The following is a 15,308-nucleotide window of genomic DNA, read 5'->3' as shown; positions in this document are numbered from 1 at the left end:
GGGAGCCATGGAGGGTTGGAGAGTAAAGTGACATCCAACTTTCAGATGCTACAAGTTAAAAAAAAAGGCTTTCAAGTCTAATATGCCCGAGTTTCAATCCCCAGTTAACCGTTTAAACCTCTGAGGCCTGAGCCGTTCCCTCTCCTCCCAAAGCATCAGCCTTCTGTGCACAAGGAGGACATTGACAAGGCATGCGGAGATGGACTGAAACGCCCCCAGGAGGCCTGAGCTCAGGGTGCACAGTAGGTGCTCCGTGAATAAGCGCCCTCAGAATAATTGCCATCCTCCAAACCCAGCTTCACCTGGAGTCTCAGCACAGGCTTCAGGCCCAGACCACCTGGCTGTGATGAATCCTGGGAGAGCCAGTGACCAGCTGGGTGACCTCGGCACAGGCCACAGCAAGTGCTCCACCCATAGCAGCTATGCCATCATTATCGTCACATTATTGTATCTGCATTTCCTGGAGTATGTGTTAAAAATGTAAACTTCCAGCAGCAGACCTAGGCAAGGAGGGTCTCTGGGAATAGAACTAATCCAGGAGCTTTCATGTTTGAACCTCATGTCCTAGGTGACGGAGGTGCTGCCAGCCAGATGCCTGAGCACCCTGCGTACTTGAGTTTCTTTGGGTTTCTTGCCTTCCCTCCCAGGGAGGAGCAGCCTGGGCTGGGAGTCGACAGCCCTGGATTCAGACCCAGCCACTGACTCGCTCTGTGAACCTGGGCAGTGGCCACCCCGTCGTGCCCAGGAAAGGGGCGCAGTGGTGGGCATGGCCCCGAGCAGGTGTTTTCCCCACGCTGCCTCACCGCCCTGTGTCCTCCTACAGCCTGCCCTCCTGTACCTGGTCCCCGCCTGCATCGGCTTTCCTGTCCTGGTGGCACTGGTCAAGGGAGAAGTGACAGAGATGTTCAGGTGAGACGGGGTGGGGGCAGACGTCTGCATGGCACAGGTTCACCTGCAGGCGGCCGGTGGAGCCGGCCGGGGCTGTTTGTATACGTCTCCAGGGGAACATTGTTCCCACCGCCTGCCCCGCCCCTCACCCTTGCCACCAGCATGTGGGTGTGTGACCTGTGGGCACCAGCAAGAACCTTTCTTTGGTCCAGGAGCCAGGGGAGGGCAAGGACTTGGGTCTTTCCAGGCTCCCCCACAGCCAAAGGCCAGCTGGTCTTGAGAAGGGACTGGCTGGTGTAGAACTCCCCAACCCCCACCCTGGCTGCCTCACTCTCAGGAGTCCTGAGTTCCCATCAGCTCTGCCACCGTGTGACTCCAGGCATGTCCTTCCCCTCCCCTGGCCTCAGCTTTCACATGGGAGTGAGAGGAGGGCTGCAGCGAGGTACAAATTGCCCCAGGCTAGAAATCAAGTGTCAGTCCTTGTTCAGGCGCCTCTGTGACGGTAACCCACAGTTAGCTGGTTTCTCTGTCACATATGCACCCCTTCCCCATGGCCAGATGCACACCAGCCACACCCTGTGCACAGCCCCGCCCACAGCCCAAAGCCTGCGTGACTCTGGCAGGTGTCTGCTCCCCAGCACCACTGACCCCACCTGCCAGGGACCCAGAAATAGCTGCCAGCTGCGATTGAAGCTGCCCACTCAGGCCTTCCACCCAGCTCCACCTGCCTGGCCTCCAAGTTGTCCCTGGAGCGCCCGCCAGGACCTTCTGTGCACCTGGCTGCCTCCGAGGGAACCTGTGACTCACCCCTCCCCCGTACCTGCCCTGCCTGGAAGCCTCAAGCTCCCAGCTTGCCTGCCCTTATCTCTTGGCCTGGCAAGACCTTATGGACTCTGAGACAAGGCTACAAGGGACCCTGGGGGCAAACCTGGGCGCGCTTTGGAGGCAGGGGTGAGACGTGATCCCTGAGCTCGACCCCTGCTGTCACTCTCTGGCTCTCATCCAGCCTCAGCCCCAGTCCTGTCATGTCTGCGTGGTGTCCAGCTCTGAACCCCGAGCCGGGTAGGCACGCTGTCCCCATCCTTCGCCCCCACCCCTCCGAGGGTTCTTAGGTTGAGGTAAAAAAGCAGATGGTCTCTCCCTACTCTTTTCTGTCTGACTCTCTCCCTAACTCTCCACCTTATCCTGTGTTTTACTTTTCCCTTTATTGGCACTGTTTTTTCAAATAGGCAACACGTTTACATGGTTCAAAATTGCATGACTGTGAGAGGGACAACACCCTCAATGCTCCGGTCACCCCCCAGAGGCCAGCTCTGTCACAGTGTGTCCACGTTCAGAGCCATCTTTGCACCTAAGAGCAAGTGTATGGATGCACATTCTTGCACAGGTGGTAGCACTCAGAGCTTTCTGCGTCTTGGTTTTTCACACAACAGTGTATCTGAGAGTGTGTGCAGCAGCCCATAGGCCTCTAGCGCCAGCTGCCCAGTGTCCCCTTGTATCTGTACATCTTTTCTTTTTTATTCCCCAAGTAACAGCAGCTTCTTTCCAGAGAGCCTGAAAGTGCAGAGACAAAGACACAGTTCTGCTCCTTGCTCCTGGGAAGAGAAGTCTCTGTCCTTCTTTAGTCTTTTTCTCGCCATCTCTTTTTTCTGTATCTCTGTCTATCTCTCACGCAGCTACGAATCCTCGGCGGAAATCCTGCCTCATACCCCGAGGCTCACCCACTTCCCCACAGTCTCGGGCTCCCCCGCCAGCCTGGCCGACTCCATGCAGCAGAAGCTAGCTGGCCCTCGCCGCCGGCGCCCGCAGAACCCCAGCGCCATGTAATGCCCAGCGGGTGCCCACCTGCCCGCTTCCCCCCACTGCCCCGGGGCCCAAGGTAGGGCAGACACCCCAGCTCCAGTGAACGGGGTAGGGACCATAGCCAGGGGCAGGCTGCAAGAGGCAGCTCCTCCACAACCACCAGGCAGTCCCTGCACCGAGCCGAGGGGCCAGGGCAGCCCGAACCTCGGTGTCCTCACCGATAATGTGGGGCTCTCATGAGAGCGTGGATGTCAACAGCCCTTGTCATACAGTAGTAGAGACCGTTACTACTTGCTGTACATGTGTAATCTTGGGCAAGTCACTTTCTTCTTCCAAAGTCTCTCTTCATCTGTAAGTGGGTGCATTCTGCCTCACAGGGCTGATCTGGTGAGGAAATACTGGTATTGTCCTTGGCATGAACTCAGTTGCTCAATAAGTGGAGTCCATAGCAAGAGTTAAGCCAGGGTGTCCACCTTCAAGAGTGGCACCTTGCCACTTGCCAGTAGAGCGACCCCCTCCTGTAGCCTCGTCCTGGCTGCCCCTGTTTCCCCACTGTCTCCAGCAAAAGACTCAAGAAGCCCAAGCCCAGCCTCTCCTCCATTTGCCACTGCCCTTCCCGCCTGTTGGCACCACTGGGTACTGGGAAAGCAAAGCCACCTGTCTGAGGAGGGCACATGGTGGGGCGGGGACAAGCGTTGGAGGAGGCTGGGCGGTAGGCGGGGTGCTGACGGGCCTTGTGAGCTCGGGTTTTCCCGAGATGGTGGGATTCTGGGACCCTGCTTCCCGCTGCCTCTAAATGTGTTATTTTTATCGTTTTGGTTTTTTTTGTCAGTTATGAGGAGTCAAATCCTAAGGATCCAGCAGCCGTGACAGAATCCAAAGAGGGAACAGAAGCCTCAGCATCAAAGGGGCTGGAGAAGAAGGACAAATGATGTGGCTGGTGCCTGACCCTCCGAGGGCCGGACCAGGCAGGCGGGAATGGACCGGCACAGGCCCGCCCAGGCAGAGGGCGCCAGAGGCCTGGCGACTCCAGGGTGGGGTGGGGGGCGGCAGGACCCCGCTGCGGGGCCTCTGTGGCCTGGTTCCCTCTTCCCCTTCTCTGGCCTTCCTCTGCCCCTCCCCATCAGCTGAAGGCAAAGGAAGCTCCCAACTTCTCCCACTGCCCCAGGTGCCAAGTGGGAAAAATGGGTCTGATTTTTAGATTTTTGTATTGTGGACTGACTTTGCCTCATATTAAAACTCATCCCAATGCGCAGGCAGACCGCTGTGCTTCTAGGGGGTTCTGGGTTCTCTGCACCCAGCACATTATGTTGGGTCTACCTCCCCTCACCCATACCCAGAAACTTTCCTTTAAGCCCCTTCCTGGGGACTGGATTATCAAAACCTGGGAGGAGGCCCTGACCTTTGGGCTCCTCTGCCCTGGATGCCCACCCAGTGCCTGGCCAATGCACCAGCTCCGCACCCCAAGGATGACCTCTGACCAGCGGAGGGGGCCCATGGGCCCTCCTCACCCACCAGCCATCCAGTTTTCCTCACCAGCATCCTCATAGCACTAGGGGGCAGCAAGCTCATTGGTCAGGTGCCAGATGTGTCACCTATCCACCCACCCCATCAAGGGCGATGAAGGGTTGGTACCAAAAGGCTGACCTCACCCAGCAAAGGGACCAGGTATCTCTAAGGCCAGGGAAATGGGCAGGGCCTCATCGTCCCCAGAGAAGAGCTTAGATTTTATTCCCAGGTTGGCAGGAGCCAGCTTCCCTGTTCCCAGTGTTAACATGGTTTCAGCTGGAGAGCGCTGGGGCTCCCTGTCGCCCTGGAGGTCAAGGTCCCATTGCTCTCGTTCCCGGGGTTCTTGCAAAAATGACTACTGCAAGGCCAAAACGGTCCTGCATCCAGGAGCCGCCTCCTTCCCCACAGCAATGCTGGTCACAGCACAAGGGCCAGAGCCACTGGAGAAGCTGAGGTGGGGCAGGGTTGGGCCCAGTACTTTGGAGGAGCATCCAGGCCCAAGAGCTGGAGCTCCCAGCGCCAGGGCTTCTCCCAGGTTTGCTGAAGCAGCAGCCTGGGCCAGCAGGAGAAGCCCCAGTGGATCAGCTGAGGAGAGTGCACCGCCCTCATGCACCTGCCTGGTGTGGGGCGACTGTGTGGAGAGACAGATGGGAGGAGGGTGCCCACTGGCCTGAGACTAAGCCCTTCAACTCCCAGCCCAGGGCACTCCCTGCCAAGCTTCAGGTTCAAAGGCTGAAAATAACAGTGACTTCCAGACAGTTTGGAGATGTCTAAAGGACAAGGGTGGGCAGAGAAGCAGGACTGTAATCTCACTAGGTATTGCGCTATACATGGACCAGGCACCTCAATAGAGGATTTCCCTTGGTTCAAGTCAGGCTTCGATGTTAATATGAGCCCCATCATGCAAATGAGAGGATTGAGGCAGCTTTCCTATAGGCATGGACTTAGCCTCATGCAGTCTGAACCAACTTCCAAAGTTCCCTAAGGACTGTGCAACTCCTTTCCACTTCCTGGGCCTGAGTCACGGTGGGTCGTGTGCTGGGCACCTTGGAGCCAGCTGTCCAACTTCTCTGGGCCCAGGATTCTATGGAAAGAAAAGAAAGGGTAGGAAATCTCCAAGGCTTCTCTTGGCTGGAGGGGGGTGTGGGTTCCTGTCAGGGGCTTCTCGGATCTCTTCCTACTCTCACTGCCTGCGGAGGGAAGGCCGTGTGGTCCTGGAACAAGGCCCCTCTGAGGGCGGCAGATGGGGCAGGCAGCCCAGGCACACAGTGCGGTTGGCTCTGCGGCCCAGGGCCCACAAAGGCCTCATTGAGTCACCGCCGGCCCCCGGCGGAGGCTGAGGTGGCAGTGGCGCCGGGCGCCTGCCACCTAATGACCGTCCTGGCCGGGCCAGATGTTCCACAGACCTCGGCAGCGGCCATCCAGGGCCCGCCCGGCCAGCCAGCACCGCAGAGGCCACTCTAATTCCAATTAACCAGCTTCAGCTGAGCAAACAGCGGGCAGCGGTGGCCCAGCCCGGGCGGTAGGCCCGGCCCGCAGAGCCTCCGAGTCTAGACTCCAGATGTGAACCGCCACCGCCAGAGTCCCATGGAAAAATGGCACCAGGCCGGGCACGGATTGGGCCTGCACGCCTGAGAGGCGGGGGTGGGTTTCTGGGCGGGGCCCTGAGTGGGCCTGGCTCCAGCCTCACCCCAGGGTGGGGGTGGATCCTTGGGAAACCGCTCGAAAACCCCTAAGTTCTGTCCCTGAGGCCTGAGTCTCTGCAGCCTCCTTCTCCCTTAACTGCAGTGGATGGGAGGGGACTGCAAGGGGGGAGACCTGCCGGCTGAGAACCCACGTACACAGGCTATTTCATTTGTATTTACCGTGCGTCTAGCATTATGCTATGTATTTCAGAAATATTTTATTGTTACAACAACCCTGTGAAGTAGGTACCATCATTTTTACAGATAAAGGAAACTGAAGCAGAGGCTTTAAGTTCCCTGGGGGGATTTGAACCCAGGGTGCCTGGCTTCCAGCGCCATGATGTTCGCCAGAGGTGCCGTTTGACCTGTCAGGATACAGGATCCCGGGTTCCGTTTCTTGGGGGCCGCGTTCGAGAAGAGTCTGACTGAGCAGGGCTGACTGCCACGATGCGACTGCAACAGGCCCGCCCACTCGCTTGTTTCCTCAGCTGTGAAATGTAGAAGAACCTCCCTTCCAGACCAAGCTCTAACTTTGGGGGAGGGAGGGGGTCGGTAGAACCTTGAGATGTCCTCTCAGGTCTCAGCACCAGCTACGATCTGGGTATCATGCAAGTCACTGGGCACCGCGGGGCACACAGGTCAAGCGCCAGCGCCCTCCCGAGCTGAGCTGTGATGGAGAGACAGACCAGAAATGGGTGAATAAATGAATAATGTAGAGACATAAGGCAGAATAGCTGCCTCCGGCTCCCACAGTCCTGTCTGAGGCCTCTGAGGGGCAAGACCAGAGCCTGGAAGATCCAGGAGATCGGAGTCCAGCTGTGCTTGCACGAATGAGAAAGCTGCGTCCCCCCAGAAATGAGCAAGATTGACCAGGGTCTCATAAGGAGCGGGTACAAGAGACGGGCAGGGCCTGCGGCTTCCAGCCAGCCCTGCTCTCCCAGAGCTCGGATTCCCTCCACGATTCCAGGCAGGGCCGTGGGAGGCGGAGGCTGAGGAGGGGCGGGAGGCGGCTGCATCCTGCCCGGGTGCGTCAGGAAGGGCCGAGCGGGAAGGAAGGCACACCCCCCTCCCCTGCCGCGGCCACACCTGGGCTCCGCAGGCGGGCAAGGAGGCCCGGCCGGCGCCTGGCTCCAGCGAGTCTGGGCCGCCTCCCCGCGCCCCCCTACGGGGGCCGCCAGATGGGCCGGCCGCCCGCCCGCCCAGCGACGCAAGCAGGAAACGGCGGCCGGGGCTGCCTGGAACACCGCCTGGGGAGGGGCGGGGCCAGAAGTGGACACACCCACCTGGGGGAGGGGCCGCGGGCCGCTGGCAGAGACCGAGTAACCCGTGCGAGCCTTTCAGTCTGGCCTCTGCCACTATCAGCTGGGCTTCCTTGGGCAAGTCACTCCTCTTTTCTGTGCCCCAGTTTCCCGACCAGGAAATCGGGGCTGATTATCACTTTGACTTAAGGGCGGTTTTTCCCCTTCTGTTTTCTGTTTTTTACTCGGAAAATGGCGCCACCTCCAGTACACAGCTGAGTGCCCAAAAGATGAGAGCACTCAGTATTTGGGACATAATATTTGTTGAATGTCCCAGATCTGGGACAGTCCTGGGGACCTGATACATAATAGGCGCTACATAAATAGACACGTTCACGTTGTGTTACGGTCGACTAATTCGGGCCAAGTGGCTTCTCGTCCCTGAGCCTCAATTGCCTCATCTATCTGATGGGTGGCTGTGAGGACTGAGGGAAATATCCATGGAGAGAACACATATAGATGACATTTATGGAAGAGCCTACAAGGTGTTTGAAAAGAGTAACTTTGAGGCCAAGGAAGATACAAGGGAACTGGGTGGCTTGAGAGGAAATTTTTGCTGAGTTACATAATCTCCTGTATATTTTATAGTATTAAAATTTTGAGCCAGGTGAACATATTTTTAGAAAACATACAATTGAAAATAAAAATGAATCCAGCTCTAGCAAAAAGAAATATTAACTTATCTCCATCTGGCAAAAGAGGCATCTGAAACTCAGAGGGTCTGAACCCTGCCCGGCATCACAAAGAGCTTGGGCAAAGCTGAGAGACGAACACAGATTTGCTGGACTCCAAATTAAACATAAAGAGGAGTGAAGAGAGGACGTTCACCTGTGTCATCGTTGCTTCCAGGAGATGACCCCAGCCTGAGCAGAAGGAAAAGGCCAGAGGAGAGGAGGAAAGATGAGCAGACCCCAAAAGTCCAGGCAAGAGACTCGGACTTTATCATGGAGGCAGTGGAGCCAAGGAAGGATTCTGAGCAGAAGATTGACAGTCCGTTCTAAACCTTAGAAATGGAAAAAACCAGGAAGCCAGGGATGGGGCCCCAGGCCCTCGATGGTGATGCTCTGAGTGATAAAAGGGCAAGGGCCATGGGGTGGATGGACAAGAGAGATCGAGAACTAAAGCTGGCCAGACGGTGGGCCCAGATGTCCCTCAGCAGGGTGGCGGGGCCACAAACCCAGGTGCTCCAACTCTACTTACCAATTTCTTCTCCCTTGGAGATTGTTTAACCGGTACCACTGACATCCTTAAACATGTCCTATGACCCCTCAAGGTCCCTTGGGTCTGGTCAGGTGGCAGGAAGAAGTCTAAATTCGCAGCAGCTTTGAGCTGAAAGGAAGCAGGGAGATGAGAATGCTGAGATGGAGAACTGAGAACTACCATTTCCCCCACCCAGGATATTGTTCTCAGTGCCAAGTGCCTGTGATCTTGTCGGCAAGCACCTGTGCCTGATGCCCCCATGCAAGTACAATCTGCTTCATGCAACATAAAGACTTCAGTGTGAATGAGCCACACGTGCACATGCAGACCTATGTGCATGTGAACCTGCACATGAGCCAGCCTAGGGGACTCACATACACCCATCCCTGCAGGTACTCTGGAAGTATCCAATCTGTACTGGAAAGTATAAACAGATAACTTCATGGAAGACTAATAACAGCAGCCACCATTATGGGGCATTTACTATGTGCCACACACCAGTACGAGTGTTTACATGCATTACTTCCTTAACATATCACTCACCATGTGAGTCTCCATTATCCAGATGAAGGAATAAAGACACAGAGAGGGGACCTGTCCTCACAGAAATCAATAGCCTTCCCAAGCTCTGGGCTCACATAAGGCCACCACCCCCTTGTCATTTTTCCTGTCATTAAGTACTCATGTATAAAAAGTTTTTATTATCCAGAGACTGCATCTGTGCCTTGTAAAAAATTAGAATATGTGTTTTCAAAAATGGGAAAATAAAACAATATATTCCCACCACCCAGAGATTACTGCTGTTAATAATTTAACATAGACTTCAGATTTTTTTTTCTACACCTATTATGTATTCAGTGGAAATCACATCAGTGCATATTATTTTGATATTAATTTTACTTCTGCAGTCAACAACCTGGGCTTCCCATTTTGGTCAGTTGTCATCTCCTCTGATACCCAGCCAGCATCCCCAGTGAAGCAAATAGACAGCCTGCTTGTGAAGCAGACCTCTGTGGGGGGGTGGGGGGGTGGCAGGGCGGGGAGGCCCTGCCACGGTCTGTGATGGGTCTTTTCTTCCTCTCCCCTCTGCCCTGCTGTCCTCAAAACTGTGAATGGCTAAACCCTGTGCCTGCCTGGGACCAGCCCTGGGGGGAGGAGGGAGGGCACCCAGATAAGGCTGAGCCCCTTGGTGCGGTATTCAAGGCCTCCACGTGCCTGTTCCCGACACGCACACACGCACAAACACACTCACACATACTTTGCTGCTAAAAGTTGGCTGCCCACCTGCTCTCAGACCACTCTGGGGTCCAGCTGGGGCCCTGAAATGGGGGAGGGGAACTGAAGGCACATGGAGACACGTGTCACAGATGGTGGGGGGAGTAGAGAAAGCCCAGGCTGGAAAGCCAGCTGCCAAGGTGTGGAATTGCCTGGAGGGCCGAGCCCCTTTCTGCTTGACCTGGGTCCTTTCTGCTTGAGAGGCCCTCTGTGCAGTATGTGTACTTGTGTGTGAGTGTGTGTTCTTGTGAGAATTAAGTGTTGGGTTTCTGCAAGTGTGTGGGTAAGTGTGCTGAAATCTTACTTGGGAGAGTATTGTCAATGGGTTTCTCCCGGTTGCCTTTGTGAATGTGTGCTTACGTGTCTGGACGTATCTTGGTATGTTTGGAGTGTGTGTTTGTGAGAACATTTGGGAGCAAGTGCCCACACTGGTGTGTGTGTGAGAGAGGACGACCTTGTGGGGCTGTTGGGAGTGTTTGGGTTTGTAAAGGGTTTGGGGCAAGGCTTTGCTTATACGAGCTGGTGAATATGTTTCACTTCCTGCCCACATGCGTATGTGAGTCTGTGTGTCCCAGGTCTCATTCTGCAGTCCATGTTCTCTTCTGCCTGGGTCACTCCCCAGTCTTGGTGTCTCCATGGACCTCCTTGTGTCTTCCGCCCTTCTGACCTCATGGAGAAACTTCAGATAAAGCACAGACTCCAGTTAGAAAAACAGGGCTTGAAGTTATGACTCTGCCATTCTCTTGCTGTGTGGCCTTAGCCAACTAACCTAAAGCCTCAGTTTTCTCATCTGTAAAATGGGGGTACCTGGTGTCAACATAAGAAACGTCTAAACCTGTAAGAACTTTTTTTAGTTTATTTGTGTCAAATGAACCTCAGGAAGTAAAACCTCAATGGAGTGAGAAAATGCTCACGAAAATGGCAGTTTTGCCCTTTATTTAATACATTACAATCAGAACATATAAGTGGGTTACATGAAACCCATTGAAGATAGGTTCGGGAGGTAGGAGAAAGCAAAGCTAGGGGGGAGCCTCTGGGATTGGATGAAAAGTGAAATGATAGACACATACTTTTTTACATAGGTGGGTACAGGATAGTTAACAGCAAACAATTCACACGATAACAATAACAATGAGGGGGGGTGTGGTCTCCCTCTGGTGCGGTGCCTGTGCTTTGAGGGGTCCAGAACAAGGAAATTGGACGTTTCAAAGGTATGTTATCGTAGATGCAAAAAGACAGTGGACAGACTCAATTAAGGTAAAGATTGATTTTTGTCAGAGCAGGTGCTAGCCTAGGGCAAGACTGCTCGAAGTGACCTGCTTTTAGTTAGAAAGTTTTTAATTTCAGACCATCCTGTGTGGTTACTTTAGGTCTCTAAGTTTGCAAGGCCATCACACAGGCCTCCCCTGAGCTTGTCAGGTTTACCATGTGGCCCTTTTTTGCCTGCACTAGCTCCTGTTATTGTTGTTATTCCGACTGCTCTTATTCTCTCTACTGCCCGCCTCCTCTGCAAACACTGGCCAGTCCTTTCTGCTCTAGCCAAACCGATGACACCTTTGTGTTTTAAATCTAAAACCTGTTTCTCCCAACTTGCTCTGCAACTTCAGCAACTATTTGCTGATCACCCTGGATTTACCTGGGACATATTTCACATGAATCAAAAAGCCATTCAGTAAATAGCGCTGGGAAATGCCCCCAGAGATGCCGATTTGTGCGCATGGTGGGAAAAGCTCTCGGACTTTAACTGTTCAGGCCCAACTGTTCAGAGCAATCTGTGGGAAAGTTGCAACTGAGAGGGGAAAAAAGGTTTTTTCTTCCTTTAAAAAAATCTTTTTGTTTTCAGTCTGTGTCTCTTTTAAGCCCCACAGGATGGAGATGGACTAAAATAAGAAATTAAACAAGAGGGGAAATCCCATTATCTGTTTTTTTTAATGGGCCCCTCAGGATTCCACGGGGACCCCCATCCCAGCCGCTGTGTGGTCCAGGCCTGAGAACGCCAAGCCCCCGGCCCCCGAGGCCCACGCCCACCCACCACCCAGCCCCAGCAGCAGTTTCCCAGGATTCACATGGTAATGAAGGCATCCATCTTCTCCCAGACACACACTGGGCCCTCCGACCCTCCCAGGCCAGCGCACAATGGCCCCCAGCTCCCTGGCCCCACCACCTGTTGGATTTTCCCAGGGAAGGGAGGGAGGGAGGAGGAAAAGAGCCCCTTCCTCCCAGCCCCCAGCCCCATTTGCACCCTGGTCCTGAGAGTCAGACAGTGCAAGTGCCCCTGTCCTGGATGCCCCAACCACCCTCAGCAGTCTGTAGCCTCAGTTTCCTCATCTGCAAAATGGAGGTGATGGACCAAGCCACAATGTGGCTGGGAGAATTCTAGTGGGAACTGCGGTGAGTGGTAGGCTCAGGGAGCTGCAGCTGCGGTCACCTGGAGAGCAAGGTCATGATACACTGTCAGTAATCACCACTCTTTTATACCGGACCACAGGGTGGAGCAATTCACATCCTTGTCTGAGGGCGTCCCCACCGCACCCCGTGGGTGGCACTGCTTAGGGTCCGATTTGCAGAAGGAGACACTGGGGCCCAAAGCACCTACTGCATGCCAGCCTGGTGCCCTGGAGGATTTCAAACTTTTCCTACGTTCTGACGTTTTAACTGAGTGATGTTTGAATTGTTCTTCCTATTTGGTTTATACCCTCCAGTAACCAAAATCCTCATACATAAATGATTCCTCTAATAAGACATAATTCCACCTTGTGATCAGTCACAGAGACTGGGGAGGGGGCAGAGGGAGGTCTTCATAGCAGATGTCTGGGAGGAAGGACACTTACCAATTACAGCAAGTAACAGAAGATCAGATCATTGCCTCTTTAAATACAATAGTGAAAATCACTGGATCCCTCACCCCACCACGGCTGCCCCCAGTGCGTAAGTGTTCTCTCCTGCACCTTGCTCACATCCAGCCCCCCCTTAAATATTCAAACAGAGGTTTTCCCTATGCATTTATTGGTGTAGGAAAAAATTAAGGATTATTTAACTTTTGTTTAGAGCTGATTTGTATTTCCAAATGCTCTATGATAAATATATATTGTCACTCTACACAACTTTAATACAAGGAATATGTTTTTATGAAAAAGCAAATGCTACAGGTACATATAACAAAAAGGGGAAGGTCTACCTTTGATCTGAATCTGATCCCACAACCCAGCCCCAGAGATAACCCCTGCTAGAGCTTGCTGAGGTCTCTGGGCATTTAACAAGTAGGTTTTAAAGAAACCTTGAAAACATTATGCTACATGAAAGAGGCCAGTCACAAAAGACCATATTTTGTATGATTCCATTTATATGAAATGTCCAGAGTAGAGAAATCCATAGAGACAGAAAGTGGCTGCCAGGGGCGGAGAGTTAGGGGGAAATGGGGAGTAACTACTAAGAGGTATGAAATTTCTTTCTTAAGTGATGAAAATGTTTTAAAATTAATTCTGGTGATGATTGCACAACTCATTGCTTGGGTACATAGTATGATCTTGAAATGGGTGGATTGTATGACACATGACTTATATCTCAATATAATGTATGTGTGTGTATATATATGTATATATATGTATATGATACAATAATAATCTCAAAGCTGTTTTCAAAAATAAATCAATTCTAGAAATGTTCTTGTATCTGAGCCCCCAGCTGAGTGACTTCCTCCAAGCCCCGGTCCCACTTCCAGGTGGCTGTGACTGTGAACAATTCTCAGGCCCAATCATTGGTTCAGGTGAGTTCCTCCCTCCTCCTAAATCAAAGGATCACAGGACAGGGAACACCCTCGGGACAAAGCACTTTCCCTTTAACTTTCCTGGGTCCAGACCCCTCCCCTTTTCATTTAGATTTCATTTCATTTTTGAACGGGTGAAACGTACTCACGGAACAAAATTTAAAATATACAAACATTCCCATTTTCCCCTTTAGAGGTAGTCACAGTGATCGGTGTCCTATTTAGTTAGACACAAGCAAATATGTATGTGATCTTTTTTCTTTTCTGTTACTTCTGTTTTAAACACAAGTGGTGGCAGTCTATGCAAACCACTCTGCAACTTGTTCTTTCTTCCACTTAAAAATGTACCTTGGAGACCTTAGCAGACCAGGATAACAGGGGGCTTCCTCCTTCTCTTTCATGGCGCGTGTATTCTGTTATGGAGAAAACAGCCTTCATTCAACCAGTCCCCGAGGGATGGACATACAGGCTTTTTCCAACTGGCTATTCTTCCTGAACAGACATCATTTCATACATTTGAGTGTTTTCCTGACTGAAAGTGGAAGTGCCATATCATGCTACCCCAGGGCCATGTGTTTTATTTAGTTCATTTAGCCTTTCTCCTTTGGATGAACATTTAGGTTGTTCCTAATTGGTTGCTCTTATGAACAAAGCTGCTATGAACACTTTCTATATTCGTCCCAGACCCCTTTGGCAATGTGTTAGAAGCTGTTGATCCTTTCCCCAACCCCCCAAAATGCATCAAATTCACTCAACTTTGACACACACCCAGGAGCCTCCAAGTTAAGAAACTCCGGCCTAAACAAACTGCTGTCATTCTACAAATGGAGACACACAAGGCCCAAGATGACAGGGCCGTGTCTCGTGTACGGCGGGGATAATAACCTTGCAGCCACTGGATCAGGGTTATTGACATTCAGTGCAATGAGTCTCCTCTGCTCAAAACCCTCCCACGCTCCTGTCTCACCCAGAGCGAGAGCCGAAGTCCTCGCTGTGGCCTGTGTGATCCAGCTATGCCCTTCCCCCACCCCTATCTCCCTGACCTCGTTTCCCAGCGCCGGATTCCTTGCTCACTCAGCTAAAGTCACACTGACCTCTTGAACACACCAGGCACACTTCTTCCTTGGGACCTTTCCCCCCAATAGCTGAAGGATGTGAGAAAACAAGTTCTTTACTGAAATAGCAGCTTCTCAGAGAGGTTTTGCTGACCTGCCCCCAACCCTATTTAAAATTGCAACCCATCTCCTCTTTAGCCCTCCCTATTCCCTCCCTTCCTGACTACATAACTTTTATCCATAATATTTATCACCAGATGAAATAACATATATTGCATTTACCCTGTTCATTACATGCCTCTCTCCCCCAGATGGGAACTACAAGACAGAAACTGCTAGTTGTTCTGTCCACTCTGACACCCCCTCCCCACCCCCGTGCTGACCCCCAGCCAGGTCTGCAGTAGGTGCTTCACAAATACCTGTTGAGGGAATGAAGGAGGGAGTTTTGTGAAGCACTCGGCACACAGGAAGCTCCAGGGGGTACATGGAAACCCACAGGCTTTGAGGATCCTGGCCTCCTAACCCAGTTCTGCCACATTCACGCTGTGACCACCGCCCAGTCACTTTTGGTGTGGGGCTTCCCTGTTCAACGTTCCTCATTCCGAGGTGCTCCTCAGAGCACCTCCTGCACAGGGGGCTCTGAGAGAGAAATGAGAACGGCTGAAGGCCCTGCTCAGTGCCCAGTAAATACACGGCGGCCAGCGCCGCCGCTGCTGCGAGGATCGTGGCGGTGGCCATGCAGGTGTTGATCCAGGCAGGGGTGTGCCCTGACGCCGCCGGCTGCCGAACACCGCGCTAGCACAGGAGGAGTGCAGGGAGGTGCTCGCGG

At 52.9% G+C, this 15,308-nt stretch overlaps 1 protein-coding gene across 2 annotated transcripts in view; it reads left to right on the top strand.

Moving 5' to 3' along the window:
- HM13 (histocompatibility minor 13) overlaps positions 1 to 3,944 on the top strand; it is a 38,219-nt gene extending 34,275 nt beyond the window's left edge. The window contains exons 11-13 of one of the 2 annotated variants that reach the window (XM_054573924.1): positions 824 to 909; positions 2,565 to 2,711; positions 3,524 to 3,944. In XM_054573924.1, coding sequence (XP_054429899.1) covers positions 824 to 909; positions 2,565 to 2,711; positions 3,524 to 3,623 — 333 coding nt within the window. In that variant the 3' untranslated portion in view covers positions 3,624 to 3,944. The remainder of the gene's footprint in view (positions 1 to 823; positions 910 to 2,564; positions 2,712 to 3,523) is intronic. The other variant, XM_054573923.1, reaches the window with a different exon arrangement.
- Positions 3,945 to 15,308: the final 11,364 nt, after the last annotated feature.

The sequence above is a fragment of the Pteronotus mesoamericanus genome, unplaced genomic scaffold (genome assembly GCF_021234165.1).
Source record: "Pteronotus mesoamericanus isolate MK-2021 breed Mesoamerican mustached bat unplaced genomic scaffold, CSHL_Meso_final contig_25, whole genome shotgun sequence".
Classification (NCBI taxonomy): Eukaryota; Metazoa; Chordata; class Mammalia; order Chiroptera; family Mormoopidae; genus Pteronotus; species Pteronotus mesoamericanus.
Note: the sequence above shows the minus strand (reverse complement) of the source record. Positions and strands in the feature narration are given on the sequence as shown.